This window comes from Mirounga angustirostris, unplaced genomic scaffold, assembly GCF_029215605.1.
Source record: "Mirounga angustirostris isolate CCGP_5_RB_7025 unplaced genomic scaffold, mMirAng1.0.hap1 SCAF_1, whole genome shotgun sequence".
Lineage (NCBI taxonomy): Eukaryota > Metazoa > Chordata > Mammalia > Carnivora > Phocidae > Mirounga > Mirounga angustirostris.
Genome location: NW_026991709.1, coordinates 128777305 through 128795311, shown reverse-complemented (window position 1 = coordinate 128795311; position 18007 = coordinate 128777305). Strand labels below are relative to the sequence as shown.

Genomic DNA, 18007 nt, shown 5'->3' with positions numbered 1-18007 from the left:
ATTAAAAAGAGATTAACAAAGAATGACCACAACTTCAAGCCACATGTGATGGCAAATATTGGCCAGTTCTTTTAAAATCTAGATCTTAATGAAGGGAGACTTTGGAAAGCTTATACTTATACCTCAGACCTCAAGCAGGGATCAGATTTCTCTAAAAGTAGCTTTCAGGTTTTGAGAAGATCAGAGAATATACCCATAGAAAAAGAGTGGCTGAGGAGGCAGAAATCATGGAAAACTAAAGAATATTTCATTTTTAATATCTACAACCAGCAGTCTGGTCCATGGAGGCTGCAAATATCAAAGAAACAGTGACTATTGCAAAACTATGATTTAAGGGGCTTTATGTGAGTTCCATAAATCTCTTAAATGCCCAAATTTGAAGGGAGAGGTAGCATGAGGTAAAAGAAATACTTCATGATGAGAAAGGGTTTGAGACAACATATCTATATCAAAGCTACTGACCTAGGTCCAGCTACACCACATACAGTTATTCAGTAAATAGGTGGCCCTCTTCAAAAGTGATTAATAACCAGAAATATTATTAATCTTCATTATTAAATGATTATTAAGACTTATGCATAGAAAGAAGAGGAAAATGACATGAGCAAAGGGCAAATAAACCCTTATTGGGAGAGGAATTATTCAAGGAAAAGACCGAATGACTCTGGCAAATAGTTCTCTAAAGTCTTGAAAAAACTAAGGCAATGTGATTGCTCTAAAAAGAGTCTAAAGAACTGACAAGATGATAGAAAGTGAAGAAAGCAAGCTGGTAGTGTTTGGGGGTGATGAACATGCAAGATAGGTTAAGAGCAACAAAAAACTTAGAATAAGACTGAAAATATAGTTGGGCATATAGTAATCAAGAAACCACAAAAGCAATGATAGAGGTGGACAATGGAGAGCCAACAACTGTACAATTTGTATTACTAAGTTAAACAGACTAATGTAGAAAATATTCAGAAGTATAATAAAAGAGAATTTCTTACAAAAAGGCTCAAATGTGCAGGTAGAAAAGGCATATTCTGACTCAGAAAAAAAATTTGATACAAAAACTTTAACACTGAGCTACATCCTAGTGAAATTACCAAACTTATTATGTAAAGGCAGGATCTCCAAGAATTTCCAAGCAGAAAAGATAGAAAACCCAGTTTGTCTTCAGCCTTTTTCACAACAATCAGGGCCAAAAGGGAGAGCAGTAGAACAGGTAGAGTTCTGAAGGAAATCCAGGGGTTCAAGATTTTCATATCCACCTGAGTTGTCCTTTGTACATATGAATAATTAATATGATAAAGCCTTTGAAAATTCAGGCAATACAGCCCCCATTTATCTTGTTCTTCTATTAAATTCAAGTAAAATTAAATGTAATATTTTAATTTTAAAATAGCATAAATACCATCATCCTTTCTTAATCAAAAGTACTATTATTTAGGGGCGCCTGGGTGGCTCAGATGGTTGGGCGTCTGCCTTCGGCTCGGGTCATGATCTCCAGGTCCTGGGATCGAGCCCCATGTCGGGCTTCCAGCTCAGCTGGGAGTCTGCATCTGCCTCTCCCCCTGCCTGTGCTCTCTCTGCCTCTCCCCCTGCCTGTGCTCTCTCTGTCTCTCTCTCTCAAATAAATAAATAAAATCTTTAAAAAAAAAAAAGTACTATTATTTAGAACTCTATCTAAATAACATCAAGATATTTAGATATTTAATATCTAAATAAACATGCATAAGAAGATGTTGGGAATCATGATTACCAAATGTTAACAATAGTTTTATCTATGTAGGATTTGGGATGGCTTCAATTTTTGGGGGGGGATGACTTAAATTTTTATTCTGTTTTTTCCTGCATTTGAATATTTAAAAATCAGCATGTATCATATTTTAATGACAGCAAAGTCATTGTCCTTTCAGAGGAAGAAAAATTTATACCACTAACTGAAAAACTCTAAAATATAGATAGATAATAAGTATTGAGAACTCTTTGGTGCAGTAAGATTCTGCTGAACTAAAAAGTGATTGGAGGATGCTGGTAGGGTGTGGCATGCAGGGAAATAACAGCAGTTGACCAAATCTGACCTTGATTCATTTGACAAACATTTATTGAACACCTACAGTGTATCAGCAACTCTACTACTAGAGCTACAAAATCAAATAAGACCTAGTCCTTACTCTCAAGGCACCTAGAATCATATTACAGATTCAAGGGATGGTGTCTCAACCTATTATTGACATTGGATCAGATAATTCTTTGTTGGGGGAAGTTGTTTTGTGCATTGTAGGATGTTTAGTATTATCCCTGGCCTCTACCCACTAGGTGCTAGCAGCACCCCCAACTTGTGACAACAAAAACCATATCCAGACATTGCCAAATGTTGCCAGAGAAGGGGGGTTGCTAAATCCCCCTCTTGCAGTTTGAAACCACTATTGTAGAGGAGGATGGAACTGTAGGGATAACAAGCTGTAATTGGTGCTCTACCAGCAGTCTTTAATGGGTTGGATTGGGATGGTGGAGGGAGTAGGATCAGGACCAGAAAGCCACAGCACTGGGGCAGGAGGTGGGGATGGGAGATTGGTTCTTTCTGAGCCAGACTTCACTGAGAATTAGAACAGATTCTTGTGCCATGGATCACGAGAAGCAACTGTAGCCTCATACTAAAACATGGCCTTCAGTTCTATTCAGTCTAGAGGGCTGTTAGTTTGCTTTTCCCTTTTCAACTCTCTTGGCACTACTTTAAGGGGCAGCTTGAAGTACCCCCAGGCAGGCAGTCAGTCTTCACTGTGAATGAGGGTTTGCCATTAAGATTCAGTATTAATGTGATGTTTTACCATTAAGAATGTCCTATTTTTTTCCCTGGGGATTGTGTCTCAAATCAGTCCATACCTATCTGGAAAAGTGGGTCCTGGTAAACCATCAGAAAGCCAGGCTATGAGGGACCAACAAGACTGAGTATCCTGTTCCTGGGTCTTCTTACTCTCAGGATGCCTTTGGGGTTATTTTCTTTCTTGATGTGCTCATTCACATTTCCTTTCACAGATAAGTTAGACTGTCTGGATGAGTTACCAGACAACTACAAGCCCATGGGTAAACCATGAAGACATTTGGGATTTAATCTTTCCCATCTAAAGCATTTAAAAAAATGTAAAACAAAAGTGTAAAATTATTTCCCCCATTTCCTTATTTTCTTTCAGTCTCTCACACCTATCCAAGGTATCTCAAACTTATGACTTCCATTTAAAGTTTAAATCCCACATAGCCATTAATGAAAGTGCTAGGTGATGACTTCTAAAGATGTTTCCATTATGTATGAATGGTGGATTAAAGTCTAGCTCTTCTGTTAGGCTTATAAACTCCTGCCTAGGGACAGAAATCAGTTTTTACTTATTACCACTCACCCCAGTGCCTCTAGGGAGCAGGACCTCAATGTTGAGATGGCTAATTTTAATCAAGGCCTTTCAAAGTCAAACCTTAAAGACCCAGACACCAAATGTTTCTTGATGTTATTTCAAACACTGTGACAGTGGACCAGAGAAAGATTTTTGGATGTAAGGTCCTGTTTCATATCCTTTAAATCATATCCTATAGGAAGCTCTTTATTTTGCCTGAATATAGGTTCAGTTGTGCCTACCACACCCAGATGTATCCACTTAAAGTCTGGCCATGCACATTTCCTGCTCTAAGGGCCTCAGTGGTTTCCGCTAAAGGGAATATGAACCCTTCAGCTTAGTAACCCTACTACTCCCCTCTCTTCTCACACCTTTGACCCAGAAATGGTCAAATACACACCATCAAATACTCTTCCTTTTTTCCTGCCTCTAGTTCATTACTTAGGCTATACCCTTTACTAGAAAGACTTCTTTCATTTTCTTCTACCTATAAAACTCCTACATGTTCTGTGAAACCCGTATCAAAAATATCTTCCAGGGTATCTGGCTGGTTCAGTCAGTAGAGCATGAGATTCTTGATCTCAGGGTTGTGAGTTCAAGCCTCATGTTGGGTGTAGAGATTACTTAAACTTTTAAAAATAATCTTCCTCTAGGAATATTTTCCTAATTTGACAAACTAGATATAATTGCTTTCTTTGAAACCCATATTTCCATCTTCCCTTTCTTATGGCATTTGTCATACTATGCCTTGTAAATATTGCAATATTTATCTCTTCACCCCCCAAACCCAAAATATGAGGGTCCCTTGAGGTCAAGAACTGTGTGTGTGTATATGTGTGTGAAATCTTTATGCTCCCGTGGTTTCCATACAATATGCTTTGTGGGTAATAGATTATTGGTAGATATTTTTCTGAATGAAACTGTAGTAAATTGAACCAGAACAGATAAACCCTTGTACTAAAGGAGTGGAGAGAGCTTCTCTTCCTCCCTCTGATAGAGAGGATTTAAACTCTCATCTCAAGAAGACTCATCACGGTTTTAAAGAGATAGGTCTCCATTTCTCCAGATATACACAGTCTGTTTCTTAGATAACAATAGATTTTAACTAAAATATGATTAGAAGAATTTAAAGTCTGCAGCACTGGCCTCACATAGAATTTTGATCTGAATATCTCAAATGTCCATCAAGAAAATGTCATCTGATATTATACTGATTTTTGCAAATCCTGGTGTCAGTCTTACTATGACTTTACTGAGACATCCAGGTTAGACAATAAAATGTCTTTGTGTGATTTCCAGATCTACAAAATGTTGATCTGAAATATACCCAGACCCTGACCTTACATATGAGAGTATTAGGAAAAATTCACTTGATTCTGTAGTGCTGCTATTTTGATTGAATATTTCATTAACATAATTGAGAACTTCCAAATGCTTGGGCTGATTCTTTAATTTTTGACAGATAAGCTTATTATTTGGCTTTTTGGGGGGAAAAGGGTAAAATTATTCTGGTTATATTTAGATTCTGAAATTTATAATAAAATTCAATGGAGTCAGTTCTCCCAATTTTTCCTCTGGCTTCCTGCCTTTTGGCCACTCCACTCCTGATTTTTGGCTTACTTGATAGTACTTTGCAAAAATGCAAAGAAATTAAATTCAAATCAGCCAATTTTGGAGCTTATGATCAGCTCTAGTAATAGTTTAATGGAGGTCAAATTATTGACCACAATCTGTTCCCTTAAGTATGTACAGATTTCAGTTGTCTATGTGATTTTAATTACCTATTGCCCTAGGATAAGAAATTCAGAGCTGGCAACATCTTACTGTCATGGTGCAGTGGATAATTAAATGTTTTAAGCAATATGTGGGTACTTAAAAAAAAAAAAAGGTGAGTGCCTTAAGGTGTTCATTACTAATTTAGATATAAAAGGCATTTTTTTCAGTTAACAGTACCTACCTTTCCTCCTATTTTAGGCAGCTCATGGCCGAAGAGGACATACAGGCCCACAGGTACAATTATTTTTTTCTTAACTCCAAATGATAAGTATTCTGTGTCCAATCAAGGAGTAAGAATAAAGGCTCTGGGAAACCTCTTTCAAGACTAAAGTTCTTTCACTTTTTGATGATACTGGTTGTGGAATAAAATGTTAGAAATCTTTTAGGCTACAATTTCAAGAACTCAAATCTTAAAATGAAGATTTGGGCATTCCAATCAAAGACTAAAAATTAATGACAAGAGACACTAGTTGGCCCAATTACTATTAAATTTAACTTTGGGTTTCAAGTGCAAACTAATAATTCAGTTGAGTGATATTGTAGATTTTTGTTCAATTAACTCCGAAATCTTACAATTTACATAAACCCTTTTTAAACTGAGAGTACAGTGAAACCCTAATACATATTGGACTTCTGTTTTATTCAAAAGTTGACTATTCCAAATATTGTATCATATCTTCTTTGTACATATTGGTGATATACATGCCTCATGTATCTATAATCTTTATGAAAAAGAAATTGTGACTTAGAATTTATGAAATTGAGGAAACAAGGAAACACACATCCTCAGGTTGAAAATACAATGAGGATAAACAATAAATCCACTCTCAATCACATCATGGTGAAACTCTGGAATGCTAAAGATAAAACATCTTAAACATGACCAGAGAGAAAAAGCATTTTTACCCCTGAAAGGAATAACAAATTAGATTGCAGCAGACTTGTATTTGGCAATAAAACATGCCAGAAAACAAAATGATATATGCAGAGGCAGAAGAAAAATAGCTGTTAATTTAGAATTTTATACCTAGCTAAACTGCAGATGAACATGTAGACATTTTCAGACCAAGACTAAGAGAGTTTACCATCCACAGACATTACTCACACACACTTCAAGTTTAGACTTCAACAAAAAGGAGAGCAAATCCAGAATAACATCATGAAATAAGATTGGGGAGAGAAAGTGTTGAGAAATTCCTCTGAGATCTAGGAAAAGGCAATTAGCAAGGGACATTTAATCACATCTGTGTAACAACTGGGGCATAAACTTTAGGCTATCCCAATAGTTGACTAAATTACACCTTTTAATCCTTCCTCTTCTTTGGACTTCTTATCTCTGTCAGAGTTCAAAGGCAATGTGAAGATACTCTCAACTTTTGATCCATAGATATTTAATCTATTTGAATGTAAATATAATGTTGTAAGATGTCTGGAGATTTTTGAACAAAACGTAAAGTAAACTGTTAGTTTTTTCAGGCCAAATGCCCAAGTCAGATATATTACAAACATTACAGGAAAAAAAAAAAAAGAGTGTGTGAGTGTGCACATGTATAAAGACTTGAAAGCAAATATACCAACATAGTAACTGGTTATCTCTGCTTGATGAGATTATAGAAATTTTTATTTCTTTATTTTTCATATTTTTGCCAAAGATCCTGCACTGACATTGTGATTGAAAATATATAATCTTGTACATAAAGGAGACAAAATTCTCAGGAAACAGTGCTAACAGGTTGATTCTCTCACCACAGGGGAAAACAGGCATCCCAGGCCCAGATGGACTTGAAGGCTCATGGGGACTTAAGGGCCCTCAGGTACATATCAGAACTAATCAGGGTTTGAGAACATAAAGAAGAATCTGGAGTCTTGATGGAATCCCTCAAACCTCTTTGCAGAAATACAGATGTTTGTTAAGTGTTTTCAGGAAATAAAGTAAGGAAGCAACATAGTCTTGTCCAGAATTTGGTCTCCTTTATCTAAGTTTTGTCTCATCAGGGGGTGAAAAGGGAATGAACATGCAGGGACGTGCAATGAGTTCAAGCTAGCTAGGATATTCTAGGGGAGACCTCAAGCCAAAGAAAATGTTGAGCCTCAAAACTATGAATTTTGGTCAATGTAGTATAGTAAGAACTCAGTGTTACATATCTGGACGCCTGTGTGGTAGAAAAACTGGCTCTACTCTAGGAAAGAATTGTTCCAAATACAGCTGAAGTCTTCAGCGGGGTGATCTATAGTGTGGCACTCAGCCTACCTTCTTGCTCACTTCCCCAGAGAGCTGCCTCCAGCACATTTTCCTTTGCAAGGAATAAGCCATGGTTGGCTCTTACACTGATCACATGAAGGGAAAGAAGCATGTGCCAGAAAGAGCAAAATGTAGCCTGGAATAATACTGAGAACGGAAAGGAAGTCCTAGAAAATGCTAAGATGAAGGAAAGGAGGTCAGACTATAGAAAGTTTAGAACATATTTTTTTCTCTCCAAACTTTGTTTTGAAATCTTGAGAAACAATTTTGCTGTTTGGCACATGCAGGACAAGCAAAGTTTCTATAATTTTTCAAAGTTTTAATCCACATAGTTAAAGAAAAAATTAACTATTATGTATTGGCAGCTTGGTGCATGGAAGTTGGGCAAAATATCCTTAGATGTCAGATAAGAAATTGTGTTCACATTTTTACCAAGACTTCAGAGCAGTAAACAGTCTGCCTCCTTGGACCTCTATCTCTTTTGAGCTTGGCTGCTTTTTTTTTTTGTTTTACTTGCCAGCTGGGGAAGGTTCACTTTTCTTATCTTCAAGTGAGAAATATTTGCCACTGGGGTTGTGGGGAAGCATTTCAATGGATTGGCTGGTTTTATTTCATGCTAAACAAATAATACGACAACATCCCTTCTTCCACTTTACAGACTTTCTTCATGACATAATTTAAAAGGAGATGGAAAAACCAAACACAACATGAAGGTTTCTCTGCCTAATATACAGAGGCCACAATTAATAGGCAACATAATATTCTAGAAGTAGAAATATCCAGATTTCATCTTACCACATGCTATATCTTGTGACCAGTCTTCAGTGTGGTTATTGAATAGAAAATTCATTTTAATATTTCAGTTTCAGATTATGTAATTAAGGATCATTCTCTTTATCACATAAGAAATATATGCATTTGGAGTCTAAAGATGCTTAGGATAATTAGAAAGCAATACTGAAAAATTCAACAGTTCAGTATTTATTCAGTCGACTATAAATGCCCCCAACTGCCTAAATTGCAAATTGGACCCTTATATACACACACAGAAGGGCAACTCACAGATCAAGACAGAGCCAAGGGCATGAATGGAGTTCTCTTTCCAGTTTATGTCCATGTGACTGACTTATCATGTCCATCTTTAATATTCAAGTTAATATTCAAGTGTTCTCTTTTAGAAAGAAAATAATGCTTTAATTCTCTGTGTGCTCTGTATGTAGGGTCCCAGAGGAGAGACTGGTATGAAAGGCGAGAAAGGAGGTCTGGGAAGTAAAGGTCCTCAGGTATGTAATGAGAGAAAGTGACTGCATCTGGCTCTGATCCTGGCTTTAATATGGATGTCCTTGCGGTTTCTTTTCTGCAGAAGGAGTATTTACTGCCTGTGAACCAGCAAAGTTTTGAGTTCAGTGTTCAATGTGATGGCCACATCACATTGTGGTCCCTACCTTGCAGAGTGGGCTGTCTTTCTATCAGACGCAGAGGTGGAAGATAGCTTCTAGTCCGCTTTGCCTCAACACCTCAACCATCACTGTGAGGTTAAGAATTTCTCCTCTGTAGAAATCAGGTCATGCCACTCCCCTGATCTCCTCAGGGGCTTCCCATCGCACCCAGAATACAACTTTCTTCAGTGCTCCTCAACCTAGTTACACATGATAATCTCCTGGGAAGATTATAAAACACTCCACCACCTGGAATCCTCCCCAGACCATTTAAATCAGAATCTCTGAAGGTGAGGCCAGGGTATCAGTAACTTTAAATTCTCCCCAGGCAATTCTAATAGACACACCCAGTGTTGGGACTGACTCCCACATCGCTTCTCCAACGTCAAAGTCCCTGAGAATCACCAGGACAACTTGTTAAAGTGCTGATTCCGATCAGTAGGTCTGGGGTGGGGCCTGAGGTTCTACACTTGCAATGAGCTTCCAGGCAGTACTGATGCTGCTCATTCCCAGACCACACTTTGAGTAGCAGGTCCCTACATGATCTGGCCATTGCCTAATTGCTATTATATTTGTTTAGCTTTTTGTCTCCCTGAGGGTCAGAACTTTGTTTTGCTTATACTATATCCCAGAGCCTAGAATAACAGGGCTGCCACACAGTAGAGCTCAACATTTATTTATATAATGAATCAATTAGTAAATGAATGAATGAGACACAATTGGGATTTGCACTTGACTTATGGGATAAAGTGAATCCATTACTTTGTGTCCATTAGGCAGTGGTCCAACACTTAAGTGAATGTGCTCATCGTGAAAATATTTAAGACGCTATTTGCATAAACCTGTATCTCATGATACAGTATTTTAAAGCATATTAATTACTGCTCATGAGGATATTTGTTCCCAGTTTGATGAATGTACTCCTTCAAACAGCATGAAAACTTTAAAAATTTCATTGTAGAACTAAATTGATGAAAAGTAACGGTTTTGTATTCACATCCTTGAATCATTAAAAACTTGCTGGCACCACTAGTTGGGATTAAAAACCCAGCAAATGCCAAGGGAAACATATCAGGTGATTATCTCATCTGTTTATATAAAATATTGAGATGTAGATGGGTTGAAATCCAAAGAACTTGGTAATTCCCTTCTTCTAGAATCCAAAATTGTATCCAAGTGGCTGCTAAATAAGTTATTCCATTTGCCCTATAATGTACTTGTCTGAGACCCCTTTAATCTTGCTTTGGCAAGATTGGTTAGAGTTATAAATCATTCAACCTCTTGGCATTGCCAGCATTAGTCAAAAGGCACCACTTCTCTCTCCCTCTTCTATTTATCTGGCTAGAAATCATGGTTTTCTTTCTTTGCTTGCTTTTCTTGAAATACCCTTGTCAACACAGTGAAAGTGCTAGTTCAAAGATAGGTAGAATTTTCTATATTCAGGACATGATGAATGGGATCTCAAAATTGTTGTTTCCAAAGGAAAACCATGGGAGACCAACACAATCAGATATATAAGAGAGCGTCGTTCTTTATTGGCTCTATAAATCTACTGACATAGGCTTAAGAACCAGCCACTTAGGTGAAATAACAGGAGTGTTTTTGTTTCATTTTGTTTAAGTAAGCTCATGCCCAGCATGGAGCCCATCATGGGGCTTGAACTCACGACCCTGAGATGAAGACCTGAGCTGATATCAAGAGTCAGATGCTTAACCAACTGAGCCACCAGGCACGCCTCACAGGAGTGTTTTTTAATTGAAGACTTCAATTTTTTCTTAGGCTATACATTTAGAAAAAGGCATGTGATTTCTGTTGACAGTGTTCTGAAGGCTTATTAATTTATGCAGTGTTGGGGCATTCTGCATAAATCAAAATGTGCTAATCCAACCAAGTATATGGCTATGACATGAAAGAAATATAGTCCATGGCACAGTGAAAAGGAAGGTATAACTTTGAAAAGAATGGCATATTCTTTTATACCTTCTTTTGTTCCCTTCTTGTTTGGTTTACCCTAGGGTACTGCACTAATATAATCATGCCTAGAAAAGGAATGGAAAATCAGACATACATACTAATTCAAGTTAGTGCTGGAATTATTCTTAGTTGTTTTTAGTGAAATAATCACTAATGTCACATGCAATATCAAGAAATGTTGGAATTATTCCATGCAAATTTGGGACGCAAAGTAGAATTTCTGTTGTCATCTTTACAAAGCATAATATAGTGGTCAAGGGCATAGTGCCTAAAACCAGGCTGCCTGGGTTTGATTGCAAGGTTTGTACCTTCCTAGCTGTGTGGCCTTGGGTAATTTATTTAACCTCTCTGTGCCTCAATTTTCTCTGCTGTAAAATAAGGATGATAATAGGAGCTACCTCATCAGGTGAAAATTAAATGGTTTAATATAGGTAGGTTCTTAGAACAGTGCCTGCAGTATAGTAAGCACTATGTAAGTGTTTATTACTACTATATTGCACCAGTATTACTTAATTTAGCAGGGACATTTTATGCCCAAAGCATGAGAGTCTCTAATCCAAGGAAGGCCATGATAATAATAACAACAATATAACAATATGTAATCTGAACTGCAATGATTGGATTTCATCATTCTGCCTAATGTAGGTTGGATGATCCACCAACCATTCCTTTTACTCAAATATTTGCTGAGTGCTTCCTGTGTGTAGGTCCTATATAGTAGGATATATAGAAGGATCCTATGGTAGGATAAAAGGACTGCTCCCGAGGCACTTGGGTGGCTCAGTCTGTTAAGCTTCTGCCTTCAGCTCAGGTCACGATCCCAGCATCCTGGGATCCAGCCCCAGTGTTGGCGTCGTCATTGGGCTCCCTGCACAGTGGGAAGTCTGCTTCTCCCTCCCCCTGCTTTTACATGCACACTCGCTCTCTCTCTCCCTCTCAAATAAATAACAGCTCTTAAAGAAAAAAAAGGACATGCTCCCAATCTCATAAAGGACACCAACGCAAACAAATAGTTGAGATGTGATGTACTAAATGCCCAAACGGAATTACACCCAGGGTAGAGTTGTGGGAGCAAGGATGGCATTAGAGCAGGAGAAGAATGTTTTAGCTTTTGCAAGATAAGGAGGTGTTTTCCAGGTGACCAAGGGAGAGGCAGGCATCTGGGAAAAGGATCCAGGTATTCTAAAAAGAGATATCAAAGTGAGTTGGGGAACCATAAGTGGTTCAACATGGATGGGGTATAGGATGCATGATGGATTAGAAGTTGAGGTTAGAGGCTGTGTCTTAGACTAGCACTGTCAAGATCAACATCTCAGGTATCTTGGGTTTTGTTCTTGCATTAGCCCACCACTTGCTGGCCTCTTGACTTTTATTTTCTCAGAATTAGCTCATATCTGACTCCTAAAGATGCTGAGCGTTTAATCTCCTTGGGTGGCTCCAGCCCAGCCTGACAATTTACTGATTGTCAGTGTAGGCAGCGTTTTACCCCCATGAAAATAAATGACAGGATTCCTTTTAAACACGAGAAGAACCTGAACCTCTTGCACCTCCCCAGCCATATTCCATCCAAAGTCGAAGTGTCCTTGGCACTGCTCCAGCCATTAATCCCAAACTCCTACTGTGATCCTTTCTGATAAGATGCTATCTAAGGACAGTTTTTAAAAACATTTAAACTCTAGGGACGCCTGGGTGGCTCAGTTGGTTAAGCGACTGCCTTCGGCTCAGGTCATGATCCTGGAGTTCCGGGATCGAGTCCCGCATCGGACTCCCTGCTCGGCAGGGAGTCTGCTGCTCCCTCTGACCCTCCCCCATCTCATGCTCTATCTCTATCTCATTCTCTCTCAAATAAATAAAATCTTCAAAAAAAATTAAAAATATAGAAAACATTAAAAAAAAAACCATTTAAACTCTAAACATCTCCTTTCTATCATCACTTAAAACTTGTATTAAGCAGTTGTGATTGCAGAAGACTCTGTGGCAGAGTCTAAACATGAGCAAAAGACCCCCAGCCCAAGTCCCAAGAGTGGAGGGTAGATCTGGCCCCAGCCTCCTGCATCAAGTTTGCAGATTCACATTTTTAAAACTCCAGTCTCAGGTGGTGCATGATTAGTAGAGTTTGGGAATCCTGTCCCAGATACAGGCCTCAAAACAGCAGGAAGAGTGGCCAGGAGTTCAGTGTAGAGTCAGAATCAGGCTTGGTTCCCATCTTACCCTCCTATTAATGGTGATATGGAGTTAAATGCTTTGACAATCTGATTTTTATTGGTAAACAACGGTGTCGATAATATGTATCTCACTGTGATTGAGAAAGTCTGTATAGTGTCAATATATACTTCTTAGCATAGTGCTTTGCACAAAATAAATGCTCAATAAAAGGCTGCCATTACAACAAAGCCAATAAAGATTTCACCTCTAGCTGGTGCCCTTTTCCTTTAAATGCCGTAATCTTCTGTTTATATTCCATAGATGCTCTTGCCCTCAAATCAAAGCAATTTTTTGACTCTTTGATATCTTGGGGTGGCAGGGAGTTTTTTCATCTTTCCTTTAAATATATGGTCCCCTGTACAACCAGCGGTATTGGAGTAGTTAATATATACGGGTAACAATTCACTGAAGCTTGAGGCCCATTCAAGGAGTCACAAACACCAGTCTGGTATTTTGTGTGGTCCTGCACAGGAAATAGAATCAGGTTTTCTGATGTTCTGATGACCATGCTCTGTCTGCATGTATGCATCCATCCATCCAAGAAATCTTCCATTTTGGAGGGCTTTCAAATAGGATAATCTCTCATTGTGTTGTGTGTGCTTGAAGTGACTACACATAAGGTAATCTCCCCGAAATCTCCTTCATCTCAGAGTTCATTATGTCTGAAGGAAGCCCAGAAAGTGAGCTCCTAGGCAAGATTTCCAATTTGCCCCTTATTGTCAAGACAGTTGAAATCTTTCTACTTTATCCTTCTGTGAAGTACAGAAAAAAATATATGGAAAATCGAATCAAACACATCATTTCATCCTTCTTGGGGGCTATTCCTGGATAGGTGTGTGGATAGCTAGATGAATGGATGGGTGGATTGATGGGTTCTAGATATTTACTAAATTCCAGAGATAGGAAGCCAATTGGGCATGCCCCTTCCTTCAAGGATAGTTTCTAGAAGATGAGAGAAAGAAAGAAATGAACAATTACATACAGAGTAGAGGAATCTGTGGGACAGTTGTGAGACCCAGTAGAGCCAGGGGGTTCGGGTATTCTTGAAACAGTGATGCTAAAAGTAAGATTTTCACAAGAGGGAGATTGTATCTCCCTCCAGACAGAAAAATGGACCAACTAAGGGAAGAACTTGCACAAGTGTGAAGACCTAAGACAACAAGAAGTATTTGGTGACTTCAGATGGTTTGAGCATAAACATACAGTGATTGAAGTAGTCCCAGATGACTATGGAGACCTGCAATACCAACATTTTGAGGGATTTTATATATTAATAAATAAAGACCATCAACTTTATTCTGAAAGCTACTCAGAATTCAGAATTTCATAAAAAGTGGCAGCATCAACCAGACATTTTAAATCAAAAGGGAAAAGGAGAGAATAATAGATTTGAGAGAGGCCAGGCTACAGTCAGGGAATCCAGGAATTTAGACGGAAAGCAGGAAGGCCTGAAGGTAGGTGATAGCAATATGAATGGAAGAGAGAAGGTAGGTGATAGTGGAAGAGAGATGGGTACAGAAAGGAAATAGAATCTGTAGGACTTGTAACTGATAGGTTTTGAGAGATGAGCTAAGGGAGGGGATAGGATGATTCCTATGTTTCCAGCTTAGGTTTCAGGGAGGAAAGGGGTGACACCACTCCTTAATAAAGAGAATATGAAACTAAGCATGACTTACAGTAAATATAATTATCTTTGGTAATCAGTTCCTATGGGATATCCATTAGACATTTTAATATATGAGTCTGGCATTTAGTTGAGTGGTTTGGGCAGGAGATCCATCTATTTAGGAGTTATTTTGTAAAGTGGTATGTGAATCTATAGGGGTGTCACTCAGGAAGAAGGAATTAAGTGAAAAAATAAGGTCCAAGGATGGAGCCTCAGAGTACATGGAAATTTAAGAGGCAAATGGAGAAGAGACCAGAGAGGGACCAGGAAGTCCATGGTGTTAGAGAAATTAATGGAAAAGTTTCAAAGAATACATGATCAAACTCAAATAAGGTGAGAACAGAAAAGAGTCTAATTGGATTGAATTTGAAGGTCATGGGAGCTAGCCCCATGCACTGGTGGAATTGAGAGTTTGAAGGGAAAGGGTTGAGAGCTATGGAAGGTGAAGAAATTGAGATTCTTCTTTTGAGATAAAGAAGGGAGAGGAAAAAAATGGAAGGTTGTAGAAAGATCATTATTATCTTCCCTAAGTGACCAATATACTGTTCAACAGTCTTTCCTATTAGGAAATTTTTATGTCCAACTTACTACATTTTTAATTTTTTAAAGATAAAAGGCTAATGTCATAATTTTTTTTCTGAATAAAATTTGCTAAGTATCATGCTTACTACACAGATTTGGTTTATTTATTTATTTTTTAATTACAGTAATCATGGCCAAAAAAAAATCTGAAAATGATTTAAATTCAGTGGTGCTGGGATTATTTACAAGTACCTATGTAAACATTTTAACCAAAGGAGATTTCTGTTGCCATATGTTTGGATGGCATATGTTTGGATATGGCAACAGAAGGAAAAATCTGATCCCGAGTGTTGATAACATAGGGAAGCAGTTGGGCTGTCTCTGAATTGGGATTTTTAAATGTTCAGCTCTAAAGCTATCCCAATAAGACATGCTTTCTAGAACATTAAAGAGACTTCTAATATATCAAATAGATTTTCCATATAGATGTGTGGTATGTTTATTCCTCTGTTTAACTTTTGTTATATTCTTCAGTAAGATCTTAAAGCTTTCTTTATATAGGTCTTGTATCTTTCTTATTAAATTCTACATATTCACAGGTGTTTTTCTTCTAATGGTAAGTGGGAATTTATGTACATTTACTTTTCTAACTTATCAGTAGGAAAGAGAAAACTATTTCAGAATATTTATCCGGTACACCTGAACATATCTTGTTGTTAATGCTAATTATTTTGGTGATGTTTCTTGAGCTTTCTATTGAACAAATTGTATTATTTGCAAATAAATATAAGTTTACCTTAAAAAATGCTTTCTACAAAAGCAAGGAACCAGACAGAATACAGTTAAAGGCAAATGTCACTTGGAATGCCTTCTTTAAATGTTAGACAGACATTTTAGCAACATCTGCTGTAAAAGCAAAACAGTGAGAATGTAAAATCTCTTTGGAAAAGAAGATTCAAAAGAAAGCATGATCATTTTAGGCCACATCTGGCATGAATTACTTTATTAATTTTCTTTCATTTACTAGTTTTTATTTGACAGCTGTGATACTTTTTTCCAGAGCAGAAATCAATAAAGCCATAACTCTTTTCCCATCTGTGGTTCATTTTCCTCTTAGAAGAGACACAAAGGCTTTAGGGGAAAGTTGCTTTATGTTCTGCTATATTTGCAATCCTTGTTTTGTTTCAGGGGCCTCCAGGACCAGGAGGAGAAGCAGGGAGTCCAGGCCATTTGGGAAGCCAAGGAAATAAAGTAGGTCACATTCTTTATGCCCACCAAAGTTAAGGTTTTCTCCTCAAAGTAAGTGTGTCTGGTTGTGTTAGCCAGAGCCCTTTCAACACAAAGGAGAATGTCTTATTGCCCCTACCCCTGGGTTGATTCTTACAGAGCCAGCAACATCTAAGGATGTGGGTGTGGACCACAATGAGGTCAAGGATTCCAGCTCAGCATAATTTCATGAGGGGCTACACCCAATCTTAGCCAGGGGGACCTCAGGGAAAGAAGACTGTTCTGGGGCAGGCCTTCCTTTGCCCCTCTCTTCTTCCCTCCCCTCCTCTCTTTTCTTCTTTGTTTCCTCCATGAATACAAACCTTTGCTGAACACCTTTTAAAACAAATTCACTCTACTGGTATTCTGTTGGATTAGAAACTCCGCTTCAGGAGAGTAGAGATCTTTGACTGTTTGCTCACTGATGCATCCCTAGTACTTTGAAGGGTTCCTGGCACATAATTGCTTCGTAAATATTTGCTTAATGAAAGAATTTCTGGATCGTATAATAGACATGACATGGAATCAATCCCCACAGAATTAAGAATATTTTCAAGACAATAATCTATAACATAAAGTAGACCAGGATATGGGTCTGAGAATGGAGGTTTAAATATAGTATTAGTGAAGTATTTCTGGACTGGGGAAAGAAACATGATAGAGGATCCAGACTTGCAGCAGACCCTAGAAGATAAGAAAGACTTTGGCAAGCAGAGAGGAGGCATGGAGGATTTCAGAGAGAAGAAATTATGTGAAGGAAAGCACAGGGTTGGAAAATCCTGGGTGTGGGTATTTGGGGGAAAAAAAATTATCCTCTCTCATAGGCACATAAAAAATGTCTGTGGTCACTCGCTTTATTAAGTGGCCCAGTACAGTGCTGTTTACAATGTTTTTAATGGAGTATCTGAACACAGCCAGACTTGGGAGGATTTTGAATATGCTACTCAGTGTAGAGATATTTTGAAGACTGAGGGATTGGCCGCTAGGAGACAAGTGGGTATGTTCTAACAGTCTCCAAGACAAGCAGCAAATGGATGACTTAACAGGGTGAGCATAGGAGGGGCTCATGATGATTCTGGAGGACTCTTCTAGTAGGGAACTAAGGTAGAGAGAAGAGGGTTACATGATTTGTGGACTTCTGGCATGAGTGTAGTACAGCCGGAGTCCAGCTCCAGCCGGGGTGGGTCTCTCGTAGGAAAGGACAGCGTCGGCGAACGAGGAGACGCAGACACAGGACCAGGCTGCAAGCATCTCCTCCTGACAGCCTCGGAGGAACTTTATTTATATGTTAGGACACTTTTGTTTCTCCAAATCTTAGATCATTTTCTGGATTACAGCCATAGCCTTCTTTCATTTTTCCTTTGTAATGATTAACATGACCTTTATTGATTTCCGCTTATTGACTTTCACTAAAACTAAAAAACAGTAAGCAAAGAGAAAGGTGCTAGACAGAGCGTGACCGTCTTGTTATTTTGTTCTATAGAAACTAATTCTTCGTGGAATTAGTTTCATTATGATTGCTTAGATAGGCGTAACTAAGATGAGT

At 38.2% G+C, this 18007-nt stretch overlaps 1 protein-coding gene across 5 annotated transcripts in view; it reads left to right on the top strand.

The window, feature by feature from the left end:
- Positions 1-18007, top strand: part of COL6A6 (collagen type VI alpha 6 chain) — a 136959-nt gene that overhangs the window by 65454 nt on the left and 53498 nt on the right. For all 5 annotated transcript variants that reach the window (XR_010410559.1, XM_064588002.1, XM_064588005.1 and 2 more), the window contains 4 exons: positions 5346-5381; positions 6899-6961; positions 8610-8672; positions 16384-16446. Coding sequence is in view for 4 of the 5 variants with exons in the window: in XM_064588002.1 (XP_064444072.1) it covers positions 5346-5381; positions 6899-6961; positions 8610-8672; positions 16384-16446 (225 nt within the window). In the remaining variant the exon portion in view is untranslated. The remainder of the gene's footprint in view (positions 1-5345; positions 5382-6898; positions 6962-8609; positions 8673-16383; positions 16447-18007) is intronic.